This window comes from Tursiops truncatus, chromosome 11 (genome assembly GCF_011762595.2).
Source record: "Tursiops truncatus isolate mTurTru1 chromosome 11, mTurTru1.mat.Y, whole genome shotgun sequence".
Classification (NCBI taxonomy): domain Eukaryota; kingdom Metazoa; phylum Chordata; class Mammalia; order Artiodactyla; family Delphinidae; genus Tursiops; species Tursiops truncatus.
The window spans coordinates 5,400,417-5,423,427 of NC_047044.1; the positions used below are offsets into that span (position 1 = coordinate 5,400,417).

Sequence of the window (23,011 nt, forward strand, 5' to 3'; positions counted from 1 at the left end):
ACTTAATCTTGATCACGCTAAAGACATGTCTATATTAATTAGATCAATAAACTTAAACATTAATACCAGGTATTAATTTAATATTGAATATTCCCCAGTTCACGTGAATCTGAAATTTATTTAGCTTAATTTTTCTTGTATTTAGAATTGTTTGATTTGTTGTTTTTGTTTTTTTTTGGTACGCGGGCCTCTCACTGTTGTAGCCTCTCCCGTTGCGGAGCAACAGGCTCCGGACGCGCAGGCTCAGCGGCCATGGCTCACGGGCGCAGCCGCTCCGCGGCATGTGGGATCTTCCCCGACTGGGGCACGAACCCGTGTTCCCTGCATCGGCAGGCGGACTCTCAACCACTGCACCACCAGGGAAGCCCCTGCCTCTTTTTTTTTTTTTTTTTTTTTTTTTCTTGGCTTGAAGTTCTACTAATTAACCCAAGGCTGAAGTCTCAGGCAAAGTGGGCTTTGCTTGTAGTTCAAGGACATGATAAGAGTTAACTTCAAGCTTTCTCCTAGGCATATTTTTTGTTCTCTCAGGGTCAGAATTCTGAAAAAGATATTGCAACAAGCTAGCTTTCCCTAATTGCATATGCATAAAGAACTGGTTTTGCAATTTCAAAAAATTTTTATCTTAACCAATTTTCTCCGGACTCTAAAGAATACTGTGGCCATCCTGACTGAAGGAACCGAACTTGTTTTTGAACTTGGGAAATGTCAGACCCGGGAAAGGGAACATGGACTCTAATAGTGCCCATGCCTCCATTTGCCACTTCCCTTAAGGGAAGCATATTAGAATCTGTTTCCTGGCGTTGGGCAGTCCTGGATCTTGTGTGGGGAGGGGAGGGGGGCTTTTGCCCTGATAAGGGGGTACCTACTGCTGAGCTGTGCTGCGGTGGGTGCAGGGGCTGAAGCAATGAGGGTTCATGAAGCGGGGGACAGGAAAGGTCGAGTGGAGGGCCGCCTAGGAGATCTGCTGGAGAGGGAGGCAGAGGGGGTCGGGGGGATGAGGTGGCAACGGAAAGACACGTGCGGCATGAGTCCCTCAGCTCCGGATTCTGACTAAGGGCCATAAAGGGCTGGACGTAAGGAACCTCTGAGTCCTTTCCTTGTTTCCGGCAAAAGAGATTAAGTTGGAGGATCGTGTTATAATTTAGTGTCCCATTAAGAAGCCATTGTTCTCGGTCCCCCAGTTTATACTGGGTCCAAGCCGTGTTATGAAAGAAAACGAGCCTCTTCTTTTTGAGATTTTCGGGGTCAAATTTTCCCAGTTCCTGAGGATACAGCCGAGGGGTGAGTCCGAGGGAGGCTCCCGAGACATCGCAGAACCCATTCTTAGCCTGTACGCCGTAGAACGGGGGTACTGAGAGTCACCGGCTGACAGAGAGGCGGCCCCTTTGTCCCAGTGATCTCTCCGTGTGACTAAGGCACAAAATGGGCCGACTGTCCCAACAATCGCGTCCGACCGTGAGAGGTGACCCCTAAGCGTGCGACTGAGGCACCATGCGACTCAGGCAGGGAAAGAAAGGAAAGAGAGGAGATTCCCGGGACCCACCGGGTGACTCACCGTTTGGCGATTCCCTGAAACGTGAAAGGCACTCCGGGGATGGCTCCGAGGCAATGCCTAGGCTCCTGTAAGTCAATCCGGACTGAGAAAAAGGTGAAAGTAACAGAGAAGACAGGCTGAGGAATCGGCCTTGTAGTCCTGCCGGGAAGGCGGCGGCCAGGGGGAGGGGGCTCAGTGTTCTGCTTGAATCAATACACGCCTCGCATCGCACGGAAGTTGTCTTGCTGGGGGCAGACGCTCTAACAGCCTGGTCTGTTCCGTGACCCCCTTATCCTTTCACGGGAGTCTTCAAGCGGCAGGCGCCCTAACGGCTTTTAAATGCCTGACCCGTGCCCGCACGATGCCAATCGGCCTAGTCCGCAGTCGGGAGGAAGACAGAGGGATCCTCAGCCGTCTGGGCGGCAGTTACTGGGGCGAAGCGAGCCGTGGAGCCTTCGGAACACGCCAGGGTGTGGCCCTGGCCAGAGTCCTCTGTTGCTTCCACGGCAGCTTGCCTGTTCACAGAGAGTCCCAAGGAATGAGGAGAGGAGGTGGGGGAGGAGATCCCCCCAGGAGATATCCCCGTACAGGCCACCAAAATGTCGTGGTCCGCACGTGGGTTGGAAGAAGAATTTCCAGACATGAAGTATCTTAGGAAAGAGTGAGTTTACTGAGAACGAAGCGCAGAGTTAGTGAGGGACGCTGCAGATACAGCGGAACCACTTCCTGACAGACCACGGAGAGCCGCCCCCTCTGTGGGCTAGTGGCCAACTTTTATAGCCTGAAGACAAAGAAAATTCCTGCTGGCAGGATGGCATCAGGCGATTGGTCAGGGTGCTTCGAGGCTGCTACGTGGCGAATACTTTACCTACTGTGGCGTCGTGGGGCTGTGCGGTTAGATTAGGAGCGCCCATGGCAACCGTTGCTATGCGGGCTTGGTTAATTCAGGAGTTTTTGTCCTGCGTCCTTGATGCAGGGCTCCACAGGGAGCAAACGCGTCATCACTCGAGAACAAATCCGGGAGGTCGTCCACCACAGCCACTGGATGTCGCTGGGCATGTCCGGAAGCCACATCACCAGTCTGCAGGAATAAAACAGAGAGACGCCCACGTCGTATGAGCAGGAAGAGAAACCAACCAAAAAGAACAAAACCAAGCCCTAACCAAAGGCAGACATCTTACAACGACATCATGGTCCAGGGAAACTGCCAGGGTCACTTCTAACCCCGATGTGATAAATTCCCAAAGACAAGCCAACCTAAAAGCCCAAAGGAAAATGAGCCCATTTTTTGATTTGGGAACGCTCAAGGGACTGACGTGGAAATAAAAGGAAAAGACCTTGGTTTTCCAGGATCCTACTCCTCTGTGGCAACATGGCCACCGACGCAGAGCATCTTGTGGTCGAGAACCACCCCCTGCGCCCAGGTCTCCTGGGCTTGGCCACGTGCGAGCGCAGCAGAGGGAGCCCCCAAGGAGGCCTGACCGCTGCCCTCCAGACTCCCAGCACCCAGGACATGGAAAGGACCCCACATCTCGGGCCTTGGGAAATGCCAGAGCAGCCCTAACCCAGGGCAAGGCTGTGCGGGAACGGGTGGCTGAGTCGGCGCGTGGAGAGGGGCTCCGGGGAGGACGGCCAAAGCTGGAGGACTGAGCTGGAGTTTGAAGGACGGTCGGGACTTTGAAAGATGGACTGAGGGACATGTTGACTAACTCGCTAAAAAGAAAGTAAACACCAAAGTACATCAGAAGAAAACTGAGGGGAAACAAACGCTCAGGAATCCAGTAGGCATCCCAGCGTTGGCCTCAGATCCCTCCAACATACCAGGAATAAAATCCCCGAATAGGGGCTTCCCTGGTGGCGCAGTGGTTGGGAGTCCGCCTCCCGATGCAGGGGACACGGGTTCGTGCCCCGGTCCGGGAGGATCCCACATGCCGCAGAGCGGCTGCGCCCACGAGCCATGGCCGCTGGGCCTGCGCGTCCGGAGCCTGTGCTCCCAACAGGAGAGCCCACAGCAGTGAGAGGCCCGCGTACCGCAAAAAAAAAAAAAAAATCCCAAAATAGAAGTGCAGACCTACAAGAAGTGACAGACATGTAACAGCAGTGGGAAAGGAGGAGGGGTGGGCAGGGGCTTGCCAACGAGGCACCTTTCCAAGGTGTTCCACGCTGACAGTGAACTCCACCCCACTGTATAAGGAGCCAGGCCCCAGGCCGAGGGCCTTCCACTGCTTCTCTCACTGAATCCTCGCCCCACTTCCATGAGGATGCCACAAAGCCACGTGAAGCGCTCACCTCTGGACCACAGCAATGGCGGACTCCACGGGCAGCGTGCAGGGCAGCACCAGGTAGGACATGACCTTAATTGGTAAGAAGTTGCACATCTTGTTTCCGTACCCATCTTGGTTTCCAATTGCTTCCCTCAGGGCTGAAAGATACAATGGGGAGGTCTGTCTCTCACCAGTGTAAAAACCGAACCAGCTTCCCCGGGCGGTGCTTGGAATGTCTGTGAAATATACAAGTCCTGGCAGCCCAAGAATCAGAAGCTCCGCAGATGAGATCAGGTGGGGAACTGCCCAAGGAGCCCTTGGATCCTCCACAGGGTACAGGGTCCCTTTTAAAGACTCTCTTTTAAACTGGCTACTTTTGGAGGCGAACGCAAACTTCTCAAAGTGCCCCTGGCCCCAGTTTTATGAGCTCTTCTTTGCACCTTCAGCTGGATTCCATCTCTTCTGCCTGGAACCCCCTAGCCTTCTATTTCCCCTTTGTAATGACCTCCCGATGCCTCAAATCGCAGGAATCTGAGCAGCTGCTGGTTAGTGCAACTCCTGGGGTGTCCGTGCCTCAGGGGCAAGAACCGGGCATCCCATTCGTCTTTGATTTATTCTATTCTATCTGGCCACATCCTGCGCTGTGTGGGATCTCAGTCCCCCGACCAGGGATTGAACCCGAACCCCCTGCATTGGAAGCTCGGAGTCTTAACCATTGGACCTCCAGGGAAATCCCTGTGCCGTTCATCTTTGAATTTCCCCAAATGCCCAGCTGGAAGCTGGACGGTGCATTCGTCTATCCATTATATAATCGATGACATGATAAAATAACCGGATTCAGTGAAGGTTCAAAACTGTGATTTTGCGGGGAGGGAGAAATTAGGAGGGGGTCCTCGAGAGAGAAAAGGCTTTGAGATGGGAGGACAGGCGGAGAACGGCGTTCTCAAAGAACAGGCCACCTCCGGGGGTCCCCCCCACAATATCCAGCGTGCCTGGACTTTAGGAGCAGAGAGCACAGCCAGTTAACACAAAACTCAGCTGGAGGTTGTTTTCCTCTGGCCAGGCCCCATGGGAAGGGAGACTGGGCAAGGACCCAGGGGGATGGGAGGCCCGTGCTGGGCGGTGCGGGTCCCAACGGGCCTGCCCTGGTCGCTCCGCCCCATCTCTTCCCACGCAGCGGCATGACCTTCCTCCACAACACACAGGGAAGCCACCCTTTCTGCCTCATAAAGGGTCACAGAGAGCCTCTGCCGTCCCGCCCCCAGAGCCGGCACCTATGGTGAGCCTGGGCGACAGGGTCTCCAGGGTGCTGTCTTCCCAGGGTAGGATGCTGAGGTGTGGGTGATCCAGCAGCGTGGCTTCCTCAGGCTTCGCCTCCCCGGCGGCCATGCTCGGGGAAGACTGCAGGCTCCCGTGCTCCCGGGGGGCCTCAAGGACTTCCGACTCTGCTGGGGATGCACTCAGGCACAGAGGGGGCCTGTCACAGATGCCTGCGAAGGGCACAGAAACAAACCCGTCAGGTAATTTCGGGCGGCAGGCTCATGACTCACTCACACACACCTGCCCACCAAATTAGAGGGAAGCTGCAGGCCTGTTATTAGTACAAGGCGGAGATCAGTCCCCGACCAGGGATTGAACCCTAACCCCCTGCATTGGGGCAGGCAGTCCCAGCTGGGAGAAAGGAGTGCGCGGCTTTGACGCCGGGTGGATGTGACGAGGGCGCCTGGCTCCATCACTCACCAGCTGTGTGGGCCCTGGAGCCACGTGTGGACTCTTGATGTTCAAAGCTAAGGGTTATAACTAATTTATAGTAACGGAACCACTGGTTAAGCCAGCGGTCCAGGCCCCGCAGCAGCCATTCAACTGCTACCATGACCATCATCTCCACTTTTCAGCTGAGGAATCAGAAGCACAGAGAGGTTAAGAGATTTGTCCAAAGCCACACAGCCAATACGTGGCACAGCCAGAATCGAACCGAGATGTGATGTCAGAGATGGCACCCTTCCGTCACACGGCCTCGAAGGAAGCATTAGGTCGGGGGTTTGTGCAGGCCCTGCCCTAGGTGCCGGGGCTCAGGAGCCAATGCCAGTGGGTGGTTCCTGCTCGCACACTGGGTGGGGGCAGTGGGACAGGTAGTTTCGGATGCCCACGCCTGCCTCGGCTCACCTCTTGCTTCCAACCTCAGATTAAAAGACCTGGGGCTGGACCTCCCTGGTGGCGCAGTGGTTAAGAATCCGCCTGCCAAGGCAGGGGACGCGGGTTCGAGCCCTGGTCTGGGAAGATCCCACATGCCGCGGAGCCACAAAGCCTGTGCGCCACAACTACTGAGCCTGAGCTCTGGAGCCCGTGAGCCACAACTACTGAGCAAGCGTGCTGCAACTACTGAAGCCCACGCTCCTAGAGCCCGTGGAGAAGCCCGCGCACCGCAACGAGGAGTAGCCCCCGCTCGCCGCAAGTAGAGAAAGCCCATGTGCAGCAACAAAGACCCAACGCAGCCAAAAATTAATTAATTAATTAAAAAAAAATAAAAGAGGATGCAAGAAGAAGAATTCACACAAAAAAAGACCAGGGGCTGCCCTTGGATGCCCACACCTTGCTCCCAAGTTACAGCTCCCAGTTACGCTCCCCTGGATCTTTCCGGCCTCTTTTAGACACACAGCTCACACCCTGGGACTTACTTTCCCTTAGGCATGTTTCAGAGAATCTGTTCCCAGAGGACACCTGGCCCAGCCCCACGCGTCCTCTGCAGGACCCCGAGGCGGCCAGCCTGGCAGAGGGAGGACCTCTCTTAGATCATTAAACCCAAACCCAGCACCGATGCCACAAACACCCAGCCGCATGCCAGTCTTTAGAATTACTAAGAAGCACCTGGCGTCATTTAATCCAAATGTCTTCTGCTGGAGATGTGGAAACGGAGGCCCAGAGAGGGGAGGTGGCTTGCCCAAAGTCACCTAGTAACTTCCACAGGGTCCATCACTGTGCATTATTCCCATGTTGCTTCCAAATTTCATCCCCAGTCCAGACTGCTTTCCAGAACCTCGGACTCTGACATCACTGTGCTTCCTGCACAACCACCCAAATGTGCCCCCGGGGCACGGCACGCGGGGCCTGAGCTTCCCTGCAGAACCCTCGCCCTCGAGGGCCCGAACCCTGAGCAGAGCCCCTCTCCCCCAGTGCCGGCTGCAGAAGCCAGAGGCCAGGTCTTCATCCCTAAGTCTTCCTCCTCCCGAATCTCTGGTTGGTTGCCTCCAAGTCCTGTCCCCTTGGGCCCCTTCCACCACCCTTGCTGCCGTGACCCCGGCCAAGCCCACGGCGGCCTCCTTGACCTCCTGGATGCTGCCATCACACTCTGCACTGCGGCCGGGGGCGGGGCTTCCAAAGCTCCCTCTGACCACCCTCACTCCCGCTCCGGCAGCCCTCCGCGGCTCCCTATTGCCGTGGGATGCAGACCCTTTCACCCCATCCGTGAGGCCCAACCTTGTCCCTCAACTTTTCACTTACTGCCATTCCCGCCCCTCTCCTTTCTGTCCATCTCTCTGGGTGCCCCACTCCCGCCACTCCAGTTACACACGCCTTCTTTGCACCTCGTGTTCATGTCCCCCATGCCTAGAATGCTCCTGTTCGCCCTCAAAGTGTCAACACGGATTCACACCCTCCTGAAGCCCTGCTTTCCCCTGCCTTGCAGATCCCCTCGCTCCCTGTGTGATCCTACAGCATCCTGTATCTTCCTGCCAGGGCAACCGAGCACACCATCAGCCTTCTCTTGACATATCTGTCCCCGACCATGTTGCAGCAAAAATAGAAATGAAGTTTTCCCTCTCCTGAGAACAAGGAAAATAAAGGGAACAGTGAAACAGACTAGAGAAAGAGAAGAATCATAACGTGGCCTGAAAGAGTTCATCACTCCTAGTCGTGTTTCTTAACTGTTACTAACCTGTAGTTTCTGTAACTAGATCTGTACTTCACAAAGCTAACCTACTACTCTTTAACATTACGTGAATTACATCCTGCACTCCCTTGTAGCAGATCACCCCTTGCAGCATCTGCATTTCAGAAAAAAGGTCACAGGCCGATAACCCAGAGACAAACGGACCCAATTACCCGGCTGCCTGACATGACGCCAGCTGTGACTATTTTGAAATAATGCAGGAAGAAGAATGTAAGACCTTCACTACTTTGATCCTTATCATATACCCCAGACTGCGAGCCCCACATATAAAATCTTCTCCGATTCCCGAAGGAGGGGGACACAGTTCTTGAGGCCCTAGGCTGCCGTGTCTTCCCTTCTGCCTGGCAGAAAAATAAAGCAATCTCTGTCTTCCTCCAAAATCTCTGTCTCCGTATTTCTGTTCGGCATTGGTGCACCGGGAAGCCGATATTTCGGCAACAACCCCGGGACTAAGCTCCAGGAGGGCAGGGGCCACATCCGTCTGTTCGCTGTGGAGTCGTCAATTGCTTGGCACCTAGACGGTACGCAGTAAACATTTTCTGAGTAGATAAATACATGTATGTCCCGTGAACCACACCATCTCCTTGGTCTTGGCCAAAGGCTAATTCAGAGGATTAATGCATGAACCAACCTTTAGTATCGAAGAAAAATAGCCCCAAACGTATTTGGTTCCACTCTAACATTTCCAGAACCCAAGTCCCCCAGCCTGGACGAGCCAGGATGAGTCAAAGGCAGGAACCTTCCCCAGAACACAGCTGGGCTACTGGGCGTGGCCCACACGTGCCTCGAGGGAGCGGGAGCTATTCTGTCACCTGCGGCCCAGAAACTGTTTATCTTCCTTCTTTATCAAACTAAAGGTTCACAATTGTCCAAAAGCAGAAAAGAAAAACAAAGGAACTGCCTTCAGCACACAGACAGGTGACACTGCAGAGGGAGAGCTAATAGCCCTAGGGCTGTGACATCCGGGTTCAGGTAGGTCTCAGCTCTGCTCCCCAGTGAGTGGAGTGCAGACCTGGGCTGCCTCTCCAAGCCTCTGTTTCCCCATGTGTAAAATGGGGCAAATATTTCCTATCTCGCGGGACTCATGAGAGGGCCGAGCGAGACGGTGGGTGAAGGTGCTGAGTGCTGAGTGATGGAGTCAGGACGGTGGACCAAGACTGTGAACAGAAAGCTTGTTAAAGGGGCACTTCAGTTGCCCTACCGTACATACCATTCTCTTCCAAGAACCTGACCGTGTCTAAGTATCCTTGACAGCACAGCTCTCCAAGCACCTGTGGACAAATCAATTAAATTAACTGCAGGGGGCAGTCGCTAGGCACCATTCCTTTCAACAGCACCCGAAGACGGCAGACCCGAAGCCGAGAATCCCCCAAGCTCCAAGCCGCTGCCGCGTGCCCAGCGCAGCCGCCGCGGGGTGGGACAGGGCTCTGCTTTCCGGCAGGACTCAGCTCGAATGACACCTCCTCCATGCAGCTGGTACCCCAGCATGACGGGTGCTGGTTTCTCTGGTCTCCCTGGGTCCCTGGACGAGCCTCCACCCTAACAAACACCAGGGCCTGATCTACTTGTCGTGGGACAGTAAGAGCTGCCTCCTTTGCTCCTCGGTGTACAAACCGCACGGGCAGACCAATCCCGCCGTCCAGCCTTCCCTCTCCCCGTGAGCACACGCTGACGTATACGTTGCGTGGCACGGCCTTCCTTCTCCCCAGAGAACTGGCACCGTGCAGATTCTACCCACTTTCTTACTACGTTAGGGTGATAAGGTCCACCACGCTACAACGACAGTCAAAAAAAGATTCAACTGGGAATTCCCCAGCGGTCCAGTGGTTAGGACTCCGAGCTTTCACTGCCAAGGGCCCAGGTTCAATCTCTGAAGATCCCACAAGCCAAAAAAAAAAAAAAAAAAATTAAACCACCAAGTGCAGTGTAGTTCTTTTTTTTTTTTGGCTGCACTGAGTCTTCATTGCTACGCGCAGGCTTTCTCTAGTTGTGGCGAGCGGGGGCTACTCTTCATTGCACAGCCTTCTCATTGCAGTGGCTTCTCTTGTTGCGGAGCACGGGCTCTAGGCACACCGGCTCCAGTAGTTGCAGCACATGGGCTCAGTAGTTGTGGCTCATGGGCTCTAGAGTGCAGGCTCAGTAGTTGTGGTGCATGGGCTTAGTTGCTCAGCAGGCAGATTCTTAACCACTGTGCCACCAGGGAAGTCCTGCAGTGTAGTTCTTGACCATGGATGCAAATAAGAATCATTGGGGTAATTAAAAAAAAAAAATCCTACTATCCAGGCTGCCCATACTTAAGCTATAGCCCCTGGAGGTGGGATCTGAACAGCAGCACTGTTTAAATGCCCCCAGGCCCCCTCACCTTGAGATCCGAAGGGAATAGCACCCGGGTTAATAGGTAGAGGTTCTCGGAGCAGAGGCGTACACTGAGCTTGGTGACGTTCACGTGAAGAAAGTTCGTGGACTTGACTTTGGGGCAGATGTCACTCTCCCCATAGAAGGGGGAAACAGTGATGGTCGTTTTGGTATCAAAGAAGGGTATGATGTTACTCACTGCTCCATCTACGTATCGCTTTTAAGGGAGAAAAAAAAAAGTACATACTGTCAGAAGCTCTGGGCTGGGGTTTTCTGTGTGTTTCAGATCATGGCCAGAGGCTTCTCAGAGCCGCAGGCAGATACGGTGAGGGGCTCTGGGATCACTCTTTCAGCAAATCCCTACTGAGCATTTCTGTGCCAGGCCAGGCTGTAGGCTGGCGCTCAGGGTTGCCACATGCTGCTGCGTAGTTTGCACACTGCACAAAAAAGTGCCTGGCCAAGAGGCAGACGGAGGCTGGTGTCTGGCCCACGTTGCGACGGCCAAGTCCCGAGCCCAGGTGGGCGTCCCTAGGCATACCCATGTAATTTGCTTAGACCAGGGGCGCTGTGTGCACTGGGGACAGAGTGTGACATAGACCTGGCCCTAAGGGAGACAGACGGTCATGGGTTCAATTCCAGAGGCCCTTGCTGCTTTAGGTATCTTGGACAAGACACTTAACCTGTGAGCCCGTCCACACCTGGGAAATGAGAAGCTGCACTGGAGACTTAAATGACGCAATGAACCTGGGACTCGAGCTCTCTGAAAAGGGCATCTTATCCCACAACAAAGGTGCATTTGGGGTAAGTACTGTGAGAATCAGTTTTCCTGTAGCCATATCCTTGAACAACCTTAGTGCCCACGGCCAGGCTGGGGCAGGCAGGTTTTGGTACAATTTGGACTGAGTCTACACGTATGAAACCAATGTCTAGAATGATTCCCAAACCCACGACCATCATAGCCCAGCTGTTGGTGCCCACAGACGGCGGGGGGCCTTCAAATATCACAACTGGGAGAATTTCCCCAGCCAGTCCTTCCAAAGGGAGAAATCTCAGGGCACACCTTGGCCTCAAAGAAGTCCAAAAAAGAACCAGGCACGTTCAGCCATGGCTTAGCTATCAAGAGATTCTTGCCTTGAGGCCAGAAATGATGAGATGTGTACATACAGCAGTAGTTTCTAAACTGTTGCCACGTGATTTCTACGGAAGATACAGGAAGGCATCAAAACCCTCACTGGCAGAAAGGGACGCAGGACCAAATGTCGGGAATCTTTGGTTAAGACTGAGGAGGGAGGAAGGAGCTGACTATTTTTTAATTATTATTTATTTTTTAAAATTAGCTTTTATTGGAGTCTAGTCGATTTACAATGTTGTGTTAGTTTCTACGGTACAGCAAAGTCAATCAGTTACACATATACATATATCCACTCTTTTGTCACTCAAGGGATAAAGTCCAATGACTCCTCTGTCCTGTATAATTTTCCCTCCACCCTGAACTTTTCTACAGGAACATTCTGAGTTCGCTCAGTGGAAGCTCAACGTTTTGCTCTAATTATCGGCAGGTTTCATCTGAGTACACTGAGGGGGGGGTGACTGTGTGTGCACCACAGCTGGAGCAGCCTGGGGGAAATGAAAAGATAACAGCAATGACAAAACCACCCATATTTACCGAATACTTACCTGTGCCAGGCTCTATGCCGCATCTTCACTGCATTACCGCATGTAATTCCCACAACAATGCTACAACTGAGCGCTACTGTTAACCCTCATCATTATCAACCCTCCTTTGCCAATTCAATCTCAGAGAGGTTAAGAAATGTGTCCAAAGTAGTCCAGCTAACGTGGGCTAGAGCAGACATGTGATTCTAGGCTTGTCTGCCAGGCTGGCGCTGTTAGAATTGCAGGCGATCCCTTCACGGCTCCGGGCCTCAGTTTTCTCATCTGTAAATAGGGGCAACTATGTGTCTGTCCCGGCGATGCTCTGGGGCATGAGCGAGGCTACGTGTAACCTGCCTTTGCAACTTGCTTTGCCAATTGAGGACCATGCTGCTGTTAAAGCATGAACCAGGAGGGTTTCTAAGGTGCCTCCTGCTGACACACTGGGATGTTGTGTCTTCTCTCCCACAGCTGTAACAACCTAAACTGTCTCCAGACATCGCCAGATGTTCCCGGGTGGGAGGACAGAATCATCTGATAACTGCTGCCCTAGAAGGAGGCTGCCAGGTGGTCCAGCACAGCCCAGCATCCAGTCCAGAGCCTGCAGGACGAACACCTCAACTTCTGTTTTTCCACCAGAGGCAGGGCTCGGGACTAGCCACGTGTGTTTACATATTTGTTGAATGGAACCAAATTGCAGCCCTGTTGGCAGCTTCTGCCCGAAGCCACGGGCTGAAAAGGATAGAGTCAGACCCAGAGAGGATTATAACCCTCAACCCCTAAGAATAAAGCCTTATTACCGGTTTTCCCTGGTGGTGTAGCGGTTAAGAATCCTCCTGCTGATGCAAGGGACACAGGTTCAAGCCCTGGTCTGGGAAGATCCCACATGCCGCAGAGCAACTAAGCCCGTGCACCACAACTACTGAGCCTGCTTTCTAGAGCCCACGAGCCACAACTACTGAGCCTGCGTGCCGCAACTACTGAAGCCCGTGCTCCAAAACAAAAGAAGCCACCGCAATGAGAAGCCCGCGCACGGCAACGAAGAGTAGCCCCCACTTGCTGCAATTAAAGAAAGCCCGCATGCCCAAACGAGGACCCAATGCAGCCAAGAAAAAAAAAAAAAAACTTATTACCTTAAGTGAGTAACTGACTCTTAAGCATCTTATACCTTAATAGGCCACTGGGCACCTGTTTCAGTGCTCATGTGAAGATTAAGTGAATTGTGAAAATGACTGTACTACCCAAAGCAATCTACAGATTCAAAGCAATCCCTATAAAACTACCAATGGCATTTTTCACAGAACTAGAACAAAAAATTTCACAATTTTTATGGAAACACAAAAGACCCCGAATAGCCAAAGCAATCTTGAGAAAGAAAAATGGAGCTGGAGGAATCAGGCTCCCGGACTTAAGACTATACTACAAAGCTACAAAATATGGTACTGGCACAAAAACAGAAATACAGATCAATGGAACAGGATAGAAAGCCCAAAGATAAACCCACGCACGTATGGTCACCTTATTTTTGATAAAGGAGACAAGAATATACAATGCAGAAAAGACAGCCTCTTCAATAAGTGGTGCTGGGAAAACTGGACAGCTACATGTAAAAGAATGAAATTAGAACACTCCCTAACACCATACACAGAAATAAACTCAAAATGGATTAAAGACCTAAATGTAAGGCCAGACACTTAAAACTCTTAGAGGAAAACATAGGCAGAACACTCTATGACATAAATCACAGCAAGATCCTTTTTGATCCACCTCCTAGAGAAATGGAAATAAAAACAAAAATAAACAAATGGGACCTAATGAAACTTCAAAGCTTTTGCACAGCAAAGGAAATCATAAACAAGACAAAAAGGTAACCCTCAGATGGGAGAAAATATTTGCAAACGAAGCAACTGACAAAGGATTAATCTGCAAAATTTATAAGCAGCTCATGCAGATTAATAACAAAAAAACAAACAACCCAATCCAAAAATGGGCAGAAGACCTAAATAGACATTTCTCCAAAGAAGATATACAGATTGCCAACAAACACATGAAAGAATGCTCAACATCACTAATCATTAGAGAAATGCAGATCAAAACCGCAATGAGGTGTCACCTCACACCGGTCAGAAAGGCCATCATCAAAAAATCTACAAACAATAAATGCTGGAGAGGGTGTGGAAAAAAGGGGAGCCTCCTACACTGTTGGTGGGAATGTAAATTGATACAGCCACTATGGAGAACAGTATGGAGGTTCCTTAAAAAACTAAAAATAGAACTACCATATGACCCAGCAATCCTACCACTGGGCATATACCCTGAGCAAACCATAATTCAAAAAGCGTCATGTACCAAAAAGTTCATTGCAGCTCTATTTACAACAGCCGGGACATGGAAGCAACCTAAGTGTCCACTGACAGATGAATGGATAAAGAAGATGTGGCACATATATACAATGGAATGTTACTCAGCCATAAAAAGAAATGAAATTGAGTTATTCGTAGTGAGGTGGATGGACCTGGAGTCTGTCGTACAGAGTGAAGTAAGTCAGAAAGAGAAAAATACTGCATGCTAACACATATATATGGAATCAAAAAAAATGCTTATGATGAACCTAGGGGCGAGACAGGAATAAAGATGCAGACATAGAGAATGGACTTGAGGACATGGGGCGGGGGAAGGGTAAGCTGGGACAAAGTGAGAGAGTAGTACTGACATATATACACTACCAAATGTAAAATAGGTAGCTAGTGGGAAGCAGCCGCATAGCACAGGGAGATCAGCTCCGTGCTTTGTGACCACCTAGAGGGGTGGGATAGTGAGGGTGGGAGGGAGACGCAGGAAGGAGGGGATATGGGATATATGTATACATACAGCCGATTCACTTTGTTATACAGCAGAAACTAACACAACACTGTAAAGCAATTTTACCCCAATAAAGATGTTAAAAAAAATTCCCAAAATATAAAGAAAAAAAAGATTAACTGAAGAGCTTACCTTACAGATAACCAGCTAATTATTCTAAACGAAGTTGGTTTTGCTGCCCACAGAGCCGGGAAGGGGACCAGCTATGGAATCTCTGTCTGAAGGCTGAGAGGCAAAAAGCCTCCGCGTCTGGGGACAGGTCTCAGGGGCCCAGGGTACCTGAGCCCAGTGCCTCTTTTTTTCTTTTTGGACACTTGGCTTCCTGGATCTTAGTTCCCCGACCAGGGATCGAACCCGGGCCCTTGGCAGTGAAAGTGAGGTGTCCTAACCACTGGACCACCAGGGAATTCCCTCAAACACAGTTTAAAAGCGGACTTACCACGCCTCTGAAGGAGGGGGGGATCAAGCCACTGAAGAAAGGCACGAAGGAGGAACAAGACAAGGCCTGTGGAGACAAAAGGGAGTGAAACCACAGCCCAGAGCGGGCTGCCTTTTGTCCCCCTGGGTCTTTATAATTCTCCTCCAAGCTAGGAGAGCAACAAGCCTGAAAACACTCCTGGCACAGAGGAGGTGCTTTAATAAATGGTTGAACGAACATGAACCAACCTACACACTTATTATTTCAGGCCCAAGGACCAATTCTCTAACGACACCATCTGCAGACTGTAGCTTCTTGCCCCTGCTCCCCACGAGGGTCACACTGGGCCATCAGAGACAGAACCAAGAGTTGGTGACTAGCTGATTGACAGGGAAGGGGCTAGATCAGGGCTTTGCAAACGCTGAGGTTCATCAGAATCGCCTGGAGAGCATGGCGAACCACAGACTCGGTGCCCCACCCCTAAGGTTCCGATGCTGCAGCTTGGAGGCGGGGCCCGAGAGCCTGCAATTCTAACAAGCTCCCAGGCGATGCCGCTGCTGCGACTGCCGGTCCGGGGCCCACGCTTTGAGTCGCGCCACGCTAGCGAGCATCAGGCAGGATGTAACACTGACGCAGTGAGAGAAAGGGCTCACGTGGGAACGCACAGGTGCTGGCTGCCTAGAGGAAGCCTCCACAAACGAGGTTAAGTGGAAGATGACACTGGCTGCTGAGAAGCTGCTGTTCTATGTGCCAGGCTGCATGCTCGTAGGGACCTGTGTTAAGTGAAATGATATCCAAGCAATTCTCGTAAAAGGCCTCGGCCAAACTAAGTGGTAGTTTCCTATTGCCAGTGAGCTTCTCTGCTAGAGGCAAACAAGACACACTCCCACCCTTGTGGGACTTCACTGGAGGGGTCCTCATGAAGGAACAGGCATCGCTGGGAGGAGGGACACATGTGGGATGAGGTCCCGGGAGCAAAAGGTCATAAGCCAAGCCTTGAAGGATGGGGAGGGGTTATTTGAAACTGAAAGTGTCCTGGAACACTCCAGTTTTGCATATGCTCTGGACCAGACCGCTGGATGCCCTCAGAGTTCACATCACCCTGGTACAGGAAGCTATAGCCAGCATCGCGGGCAACCAGGTTCTTTTGCATCTTAAGAAAAGAACGGGTCAGGTGGCTTACGACAGCCCTCTCTTTGTTGCTTCTGAAATGAAACGGTCTTTATGACTCGACAACACCCAGATAAGCAAACTGCTTACGTCCACGACTTCGTCTTTGGACCGAAAATCAGACACCAGCACATTTTCTCCATCGGCCACTCTGGTGAGCGAGATGACAATTTTGCCCGAGACGAGCTGGTGGACGTTGTCTGGGAGGTGTTTCTGGAGACCATCTCGGACCTCCTTGTTCAAACTGAAGGTCGGGTGGAGGACGCCAATGTTCCGGCTCCTGGCGCTCCGGACAAGGTCCACGAGGGCCTGCAATGTCTGCTCTGGACGGAGAGAGACAAGTATACAAAGGAATGTACCACCCTGGAGATGGGAATGCTTTGTGGCAGGACCAGAAACCTGGCAGCAGGGAAGCTGCTGCTGACCTTTCCCTTTCTCTAGGCCTGGGCTGTCCGATCCGGCAGCCACGTGTGGCTCCCGGGCCTGAGATGTGGCTAGCCCAAACTGAGCTGGGTAAAAGACACACTGGATCTCAAAGGCTTAGAGCAACAAGAACAACAACAAAATGTAAAATATCTCATGAATAATGTTTTATATTGATTAGATGTGAAAATGATAAGATTCTGGCTGGACTGGGATAAATAAAATTAATTTCACTTATGTCTTTTACTTTTTCCATGCGGCTACTAGGAAAGGTAAGATAGGCCTATTTCTGTTAGTTAGTGCTCTAGGCCCTCCCTGGCCACAGGAACGAGCCTCCAGAGGCCCCGTGAACCCTCTCCTCACCTCCATCCCTCCATCAAGGCCAGAAGCTAGGCACTCACAGCGTCGGACCTTGAGCACGAATGGGCCTAACACTGAAGGGAGCAGACAGCAAGCGCAGCCTTGGACCTGAGTTTGAATCCTGCCTCCACCTCTTACTAGCTGAGCCGCTAAACTAAGCCACTTCACTGCCTCTCTGAGTCTCAGACTGCATGTTTTTAACGTGGGACCACACTCAACTACCTTTTGGAAATAGAGAAGATTAGATACACTACAATCTATAGGTGCTCAGCCCAGATGAAGCACCTAATAAACAACTAGACTTCACTCTTAACCTCTAATGTCACAATTACCAGACCATCCAGTGGGCACAGGGCACATGCATGCTCCAACTGACCTCACTCACTGGCCTGGCCCCCTCTGGCTGGTCTGCACTGCCCTGGACAGAGTACCTGTCCCAGCCCGAGCCCTAGTCATCCAGAGATCCTGGGATGCAGAAGGCCGGACACACCTCAGCAGGTCCTGACCCGCTTCCGACCTCCACTCAGCTCTCCCTGCACATGTGGCCCCACTGAGCCCCGACAGAAGGCACAAAATTGCACACAGCTGGCTGGTTCTGCCAGTCTCTCCTGCCAAGTCAGCCTGGGTTTGGAGGCGCTCTCAGGAGCCATGCCCAAGTCACAGGCCCTGGGAAATGCTCCCCGGCGGTCCCCAAGTGAGACAGGCAGTTAAAGCAGGAAGCTGGGGCTCCCAGAACCTCCGGAGCAGTTCTTGCCAGGACCTCTAGATCCACCTTCCAGGGACTTGGTGGTCCCGAGCCAGCCCCTGCAGGACACAACCCCAGGGTGCACCTGTCCTCTGCCTGTCAGGAACGCCCTCTACGCTGGAGTCAGGGCACTTCACGTGCTGGCGTCTGTGCATTTGAATCTGGTCCCAATTAAACATTTGACCATGTGGCTGTCTCCAGGTCACAACTCTGGGACACAAGGGCTGGCTCAAGCCCAAGGTGGCCAGTCTGGTCCTCCTTGAGGTCACATTTCCTGCCCTTTGCTCCTCTCCCCCTCGATGGGGAAGGCGGCCACGGTGGCCTCTCCTAATCTCCACCTCTCCATCAGCCCAGGGTCTGCTCCCTGATCCTATCCAATGGCAGGGCTGTGCTTACTAAAGGGATTCCTGCTGCCAGTGTCCGACACAGCAGTCCCTGGGTAGAGTAAAGAGTAAACCATTAAGGAAGCCCAGACAAACAGGGGCTAATGAAAAGGTGCATTATCTTCCTGTCTGGGGGCCTCTGGATGCCAACAGCTCCATGCTGCCACTTGCTCCAGGCCCTGCTCCCTGGCTAGGATCCCAGGCCAAGGATGTCATACCCTAGTAATTTAGGCCAGCTGGCCACAAGCCCCAGTCCGCCCCTCCCACTGGTACCCACGATTACAGAGATGCTTCACTAGAACAAGATTTAAATGCACAGGACCTCGTTTCCAGGGCACTGAGCAGGGGTGTGGTGGCGAGAAGAGGAGGGGATGTGGGATGTCCAGCCCCCAAGAAGGGTCTCAAACACCGGAAAAGGAAGAGACAACTTTCCTACCTCCCCTCACCCCCGTCTCCCCGCCTCCACAAAACACCTCTACCCAACCCTCTTTCAATCCAAACCAGCAAGTTGCCCTCTACCTGAGAGGCACCCAGCCGCCCCCAGAGCTCCCACGAGAGCTGGGCAGAGATCAAAGGTGCCCGGGGCCGGGGGTCTCCAGTCCCTCTGGTCCCCAGAGAGAAGAAGGAAGCCACCCTGGGCCACAGGCCAAAACCTCCTTCCTGGCCTGGCCGGAAGCAGGGCAAATCGGGCCTCCGACCCCCCCCCCCCGCCCCCCGCCCCCCCACCCCAGGCGTCGCGCTCCCTCCTCCCCCTCGCTCTGAGACAACCTGGCTCTCAGTCCCAGGCTGGGTCTGGGGGCGCTTTCTTCAAGCCCCAAAAGGGTGTCGAGGCGAGGAGGCGCTCCGGGTTCCCACACCCAGAAGAGCCGCTCACCCGGCGCGCCCCCCTCCCAGGCCCGGCAATAGAGCTCCCCGGTGCGGGGCAAAAAGATGCACTGGAGGAGGCATCTGTCTGGGGAGACCCCGGGTGTACCCCGCAGTTTCCATTTCCAATCACGGCTCCACCGCGCCCCGCCTCCCCGCGCGGAGCCCCGCGGCGGCCCGGACCTACCCATGGGGATCCCAGAGAGGAGGAAGGCGCAGTGCAGCGCCCCGGCCGAGGCCCCGAAGAACGTGCGCGCGTCGCGCAGGAGGTGCGGGGCGCGCTCGCTCAGGCAGCTGGTCACCCCGATGTGGTAGATGCCCAGGAAGCCGCAGCCGGCGAAGGACAGGCTCCAGCCGCGCTCGGGGTCGTACATAGCGGCGGCGGGTCGGGCGTCCGGGGTCCGAGAGCGCCGCGTCTCCGCCCGGCGCCCACTCTGGCTCTCAGCCGGCCCGGGTGCACTCACCCCAGGCATTCCCGGCGTGACGTCACCCGGCCGGCCCCGCCCCCGCTCGGACCAGGCGAGGTAGCCGGTGGGCCGCCCAATGCTGGGGCAGCACGCGGGCGGCGGAGGGCTGGGAGGGCCTGGACCCGGGCAGAGGAGAGGCGAGGACCCGTGCCCGCGTGAGGGTGGAGAGAGGTTTCCAACCCTCCAATAACAGTGGGTGTCGTGGAGAGAAACACCTCCCTTTCCGATCCTTTTCATCCCTTAAACCAGGGAGAAACTAACAGCGGCCCACCTAGGTTGTTAATATCTTTTTGACGCTTTATCATTTCCCTTTTTACGAGTCAGCAAGCCTTCAGCAGACACCAGCATCTAAATAGAATTTCATGTCTGATTTCCTGCAGGGTTTTGTATGATGTCTTCAGTTCACGGCAAGCGGAAGAGATTTTTCATTTAATGATAAGGACACGAAGCTTCCCTTTCAAAGTTTCACTTCTAAGAAAAATCTGTGAATAACAGGTGCTTGGTGCTGGCAGGTGGGGTGGGCAGTGCAGGACCATGGGAGTTCAGGAGGCTCAGGCCTGGGTGATTCCTGGTGCCCTTAGGAAGTGTCTAGGGTCCCCTTGACCACTGTGTCCACACTGCACAGAGCATTTCCAGAGCAGCCCACACAGGGAGCTTAGGCCTTTGCCCAGAGTTGTACAGCCAGCAACCCAGGTTACTGGGCCATCCTACCCCCTGTTTTGTGGACAGAGAAGCCCCCTCCCCTCTCCACCAAGGCCCACATGGAGCGCAGAGTGTGGGCTTTGGGATCAGGCCCCCCCCCCACCCCGTGTCCTCTGTAAAACGACGGGTGGAGATGCTGCCAGGATTCAAAATGTCACCTGTGAGGCCCCTGGACACAGGGGTTATGCATGACCCTCCCACCCACACAGCTTCCCAAGTCTGAGGCATCCCCTGCTTGGGCTGAACCTGTGCCTGGAGGTGTCAGGGGGCCCAGGATCAGGGCAGAGGCTGAGGCTGGGCTGCCTCAGGGACTGCAGACCCCCAGGGTAGGTCATTCTGTCTCCCATCTATGGACCGGAATCCCAGGGCGTGGATGCTGCAGGCCCTAGTGACCACCTGAGCCAACAGCGACATCACACAGACACTTCATAGATTGAGGCCCAGAGCAAGGAAAGGGCTGGTCCCTCTGTCTGTCCCTGACCATGCTGGCTTTGCTGGGCAGCGGGGGGGCAGCACTCACAGGCCTGTCTCAGCTGACTGCCCTCCACACCCACCCTACACTCAGGGCTGGGACAGAAATGAGATTTCTGGGTGGGAAAACTGAGCCTGTTGTCAGGGTCAGCTGGGGCCACAATCTCGCACCTCCTCCCCTTACCTGGGACCCCTTCATCCTGCACCTGCCAGCCCTCCTGCGTTGCATGACTACCCTTAGGACTAATGACAGGAAGGCCAGGCTCGGGGCGGGAATTAGAGGCTGTGCTCGCAGGCCCCGGAGGAGTCATCCTGCCGCCAGCCACTGGCATTTGTATTCTCTTCCTATCCACAGACACACATTCATGGCAGGCCGCCTGGGAAATCTGTCTTCCCTGGCGTGACCCAGATGTAGGTGAGAAAGGATCAGGGCTGAGGAGTGACCTCCTCTTCGTGGCTGCATGTTGACAGCAAGTGGACTCGCCCTTTGCCCAAACAAAGAGAAGAAAGGACTGGGCAGGGGTTCCATGTCCCAGTGCTCCCTCGGGGCAGGCTGTGGCTGGGTCTGTGAGCTTTGACATTAGACGGCTGAACACAAATGCTGGCTTCTCCACTCACTAGCAGAGTGAGTTAGGCCTTGCAGGCATCATTTACCTCGTAGCTTAGTTTCCTTATCTGGTCCATTGGGAGAAAGTAACCGTGTGAGGGTAAGCTGTTTTTTTGCGGAGGCCATGCTGTACGGCATGCAGGATATTAGTTCCCCGACCAGGGATCGAACCCGCACCTCCTGCAGTGGGAGCGCGGAGTTTAACCACTGGACCGCCAGGGAAGTCCCCAGGGTAAGCTGTTTTTTTTTTTTTTTTTTTTTTTTTTTTTGCGGTACGCGGGCCTCTCACTGTTGGGGCCTCTCCCATTGCGGAGCACAGGCTCCGGACGCGCAGGCTCGGCGGCCATGGCTCACGGGCCCAGCCGCTCCGCGGCATGTGGGATCTTCCCGGACCGGGGCACGAACCCGTGTCCCCCGCAACGGCAGGCGGACTCTCAACCACTACACCACCAGGGAAGCCCAGGGTAAGCTGTTTTTACCCACCATGCTTCTGACACCCATTATGTCAATAACTTTTCCAACACCACTTCTACGACTCTCAGAAACACCAGCTGGGTGTCCAACGTTCTGTTCAGTTCTGACACTTGCTACCCAGAGTTAGCACAGACCCCACGGGTGAAGGCCTTGGTCCCTCAAGACTGGCCCCGCTTCAGACGCCAGGGGCAAATCGGGTCCCCGGGGTACCCACACTTCTGTCTGAGTCGATGCCAACGTCGGGGGACCCCACGACTCCCCCCTTATGATTTGCTAGAACAGCTCACAGGACTCAGAACTTTACTGGCAGCCCAAGCATTTAGGAATGAAGGATCAAATTTCCATCTGATAGCCTGGAGGCAATTAGGTCGCAGGACACAGGGTGGCGTTACCCAGAAATAGCAAGTGTCCATTTTCTTGCTGCCCTTCATGTTCTAATTCATGGTACTTGTGATATAACAAGGGATGTTTTGGCCATAGCTGTACCCGAAGACTGAGGAATACTTTGCAGTATTAAGCAGTTCATGTTGCTATTAAGCTGGTATATTCACAGGCCTGGCCGTAACGCATGAAACTTGATACATTTTTACTTTGGCAGCTAGGTGGGTATGGGACAGGAGAATTGCAACTGATTTTATCTTGATAAAAATATTTAATAAGGTTTCAACTTTCAGCCATATTAAATAATTGAGATTTCAAACTTTTAGATCATTTTCACATACAGATAGTGTCCAAGTCGGCTCAGTTTGCCAGGGACTCTTCTGGTTTGGGCATTGAAAGTCCTACATCCTGGGAAAACTTTTGGTCCCAGACAAACTGGGACCACGGGTCAACCCCACAACACTTGGAAATATCAGGGGTGGGTCTGCCTGGCCTGTAAGTCTTCAAGAGGATGGTCCTAGGATTATTCATCTTATTGAATAAGAAATGGCCAGACCCCTGGCCAGGAGACCAATGAGAAGGTGCCGAGCATGAGAGACCAGCTCGGAATATGAACAAATGCTCAGAGCGTCTCATTGTTTATGGGTTGTCTATTTGCAAACTCGCCTACTCGCTGAAGCATATTTGTAACTCCAGATTAATACTCACAGCTTGTTTTCGGCCATTCATGGACGTCTGCAGAGCAGCCAAAAAATCGGAGTTGCCCAATACGCACATTCCCAGCCGTTGTCAAACGAGGCCACTTGTTTCGGTCCCTGCTATAAACAAGGGTCCTTCTCGTGGCTGGTTTATTTGTTTATTTCACATTTTGGTGCTTTTACGTGGTGACTTTGCTGTTTAAAATGGGCCCCCCCCGAAAATAAAGGGGG

The 23,011-nt window shown here is 53.1% G+C and overlaps 1 protein-coding gene across 1 annotated transcript; it reads right to left on the bottom strand.

Moving 5' to 3' along the window:
• Positions 1-410: 410 nt before the first annotated feature.
• On the bottom strand, positions 411-19,446 carry PNPLA3 (patatin like domain 3, 1-acylglycerol-3-phosphate O-acyltransferase). Its single transcript, XM_019945134.3, has 8 exons — positions 19,168-19,446; positions 16,296-16,528; positions 15,057-15,122; positions 10,110-10,319; positions 8,958-9,018; positions 5,073-5,288; positions 3,824-3,956; positions 411-2,615 (listed from the first exon to the last, which is right to left on the bottom strand). Exons 1-8 carry the CDS (start codon positions 19,352-19,354, stop codon positions 2,474-2,476), a joined length of 1,248 nt encoding a protein of 415 aa, XP_019800693.1. The 5' UTR covers positions 19,355-19,446; the 3' UTR covers positions 411-2,473.
• Positions 19,447-23,011: the final 3,565 nt, after the last annotated feature.

What these genes read in the sequence shown, in the direction of transcription:
- PNPLA3 (XM_019945134.3), bottom strand. Translation starts at nt 19,354, where the DNA reads ATGTACGACCCCGAGCGCGGCTGGAGCCTGTCCTTCGCCGGCTGCGGC. An exon ending in CCCCCTCCTTCAGAGGCGTG is followed by an intron (nt 10,320 to 15,056) that starts GTAAGTCCGCTT and finishes CTCCCTTAAAAG; the next exon opens with CGATACGTAGATGGAGCAGT. An exon ending in CAGGTTCTTGGAAGAGAATG is followed by an intron (nt 5,289 to 8,957) that starts GTATGTACGGTA and finishes TGCCCTTCGCAG; the next exon opens with GCATCTGTGACAGGCCCCCT.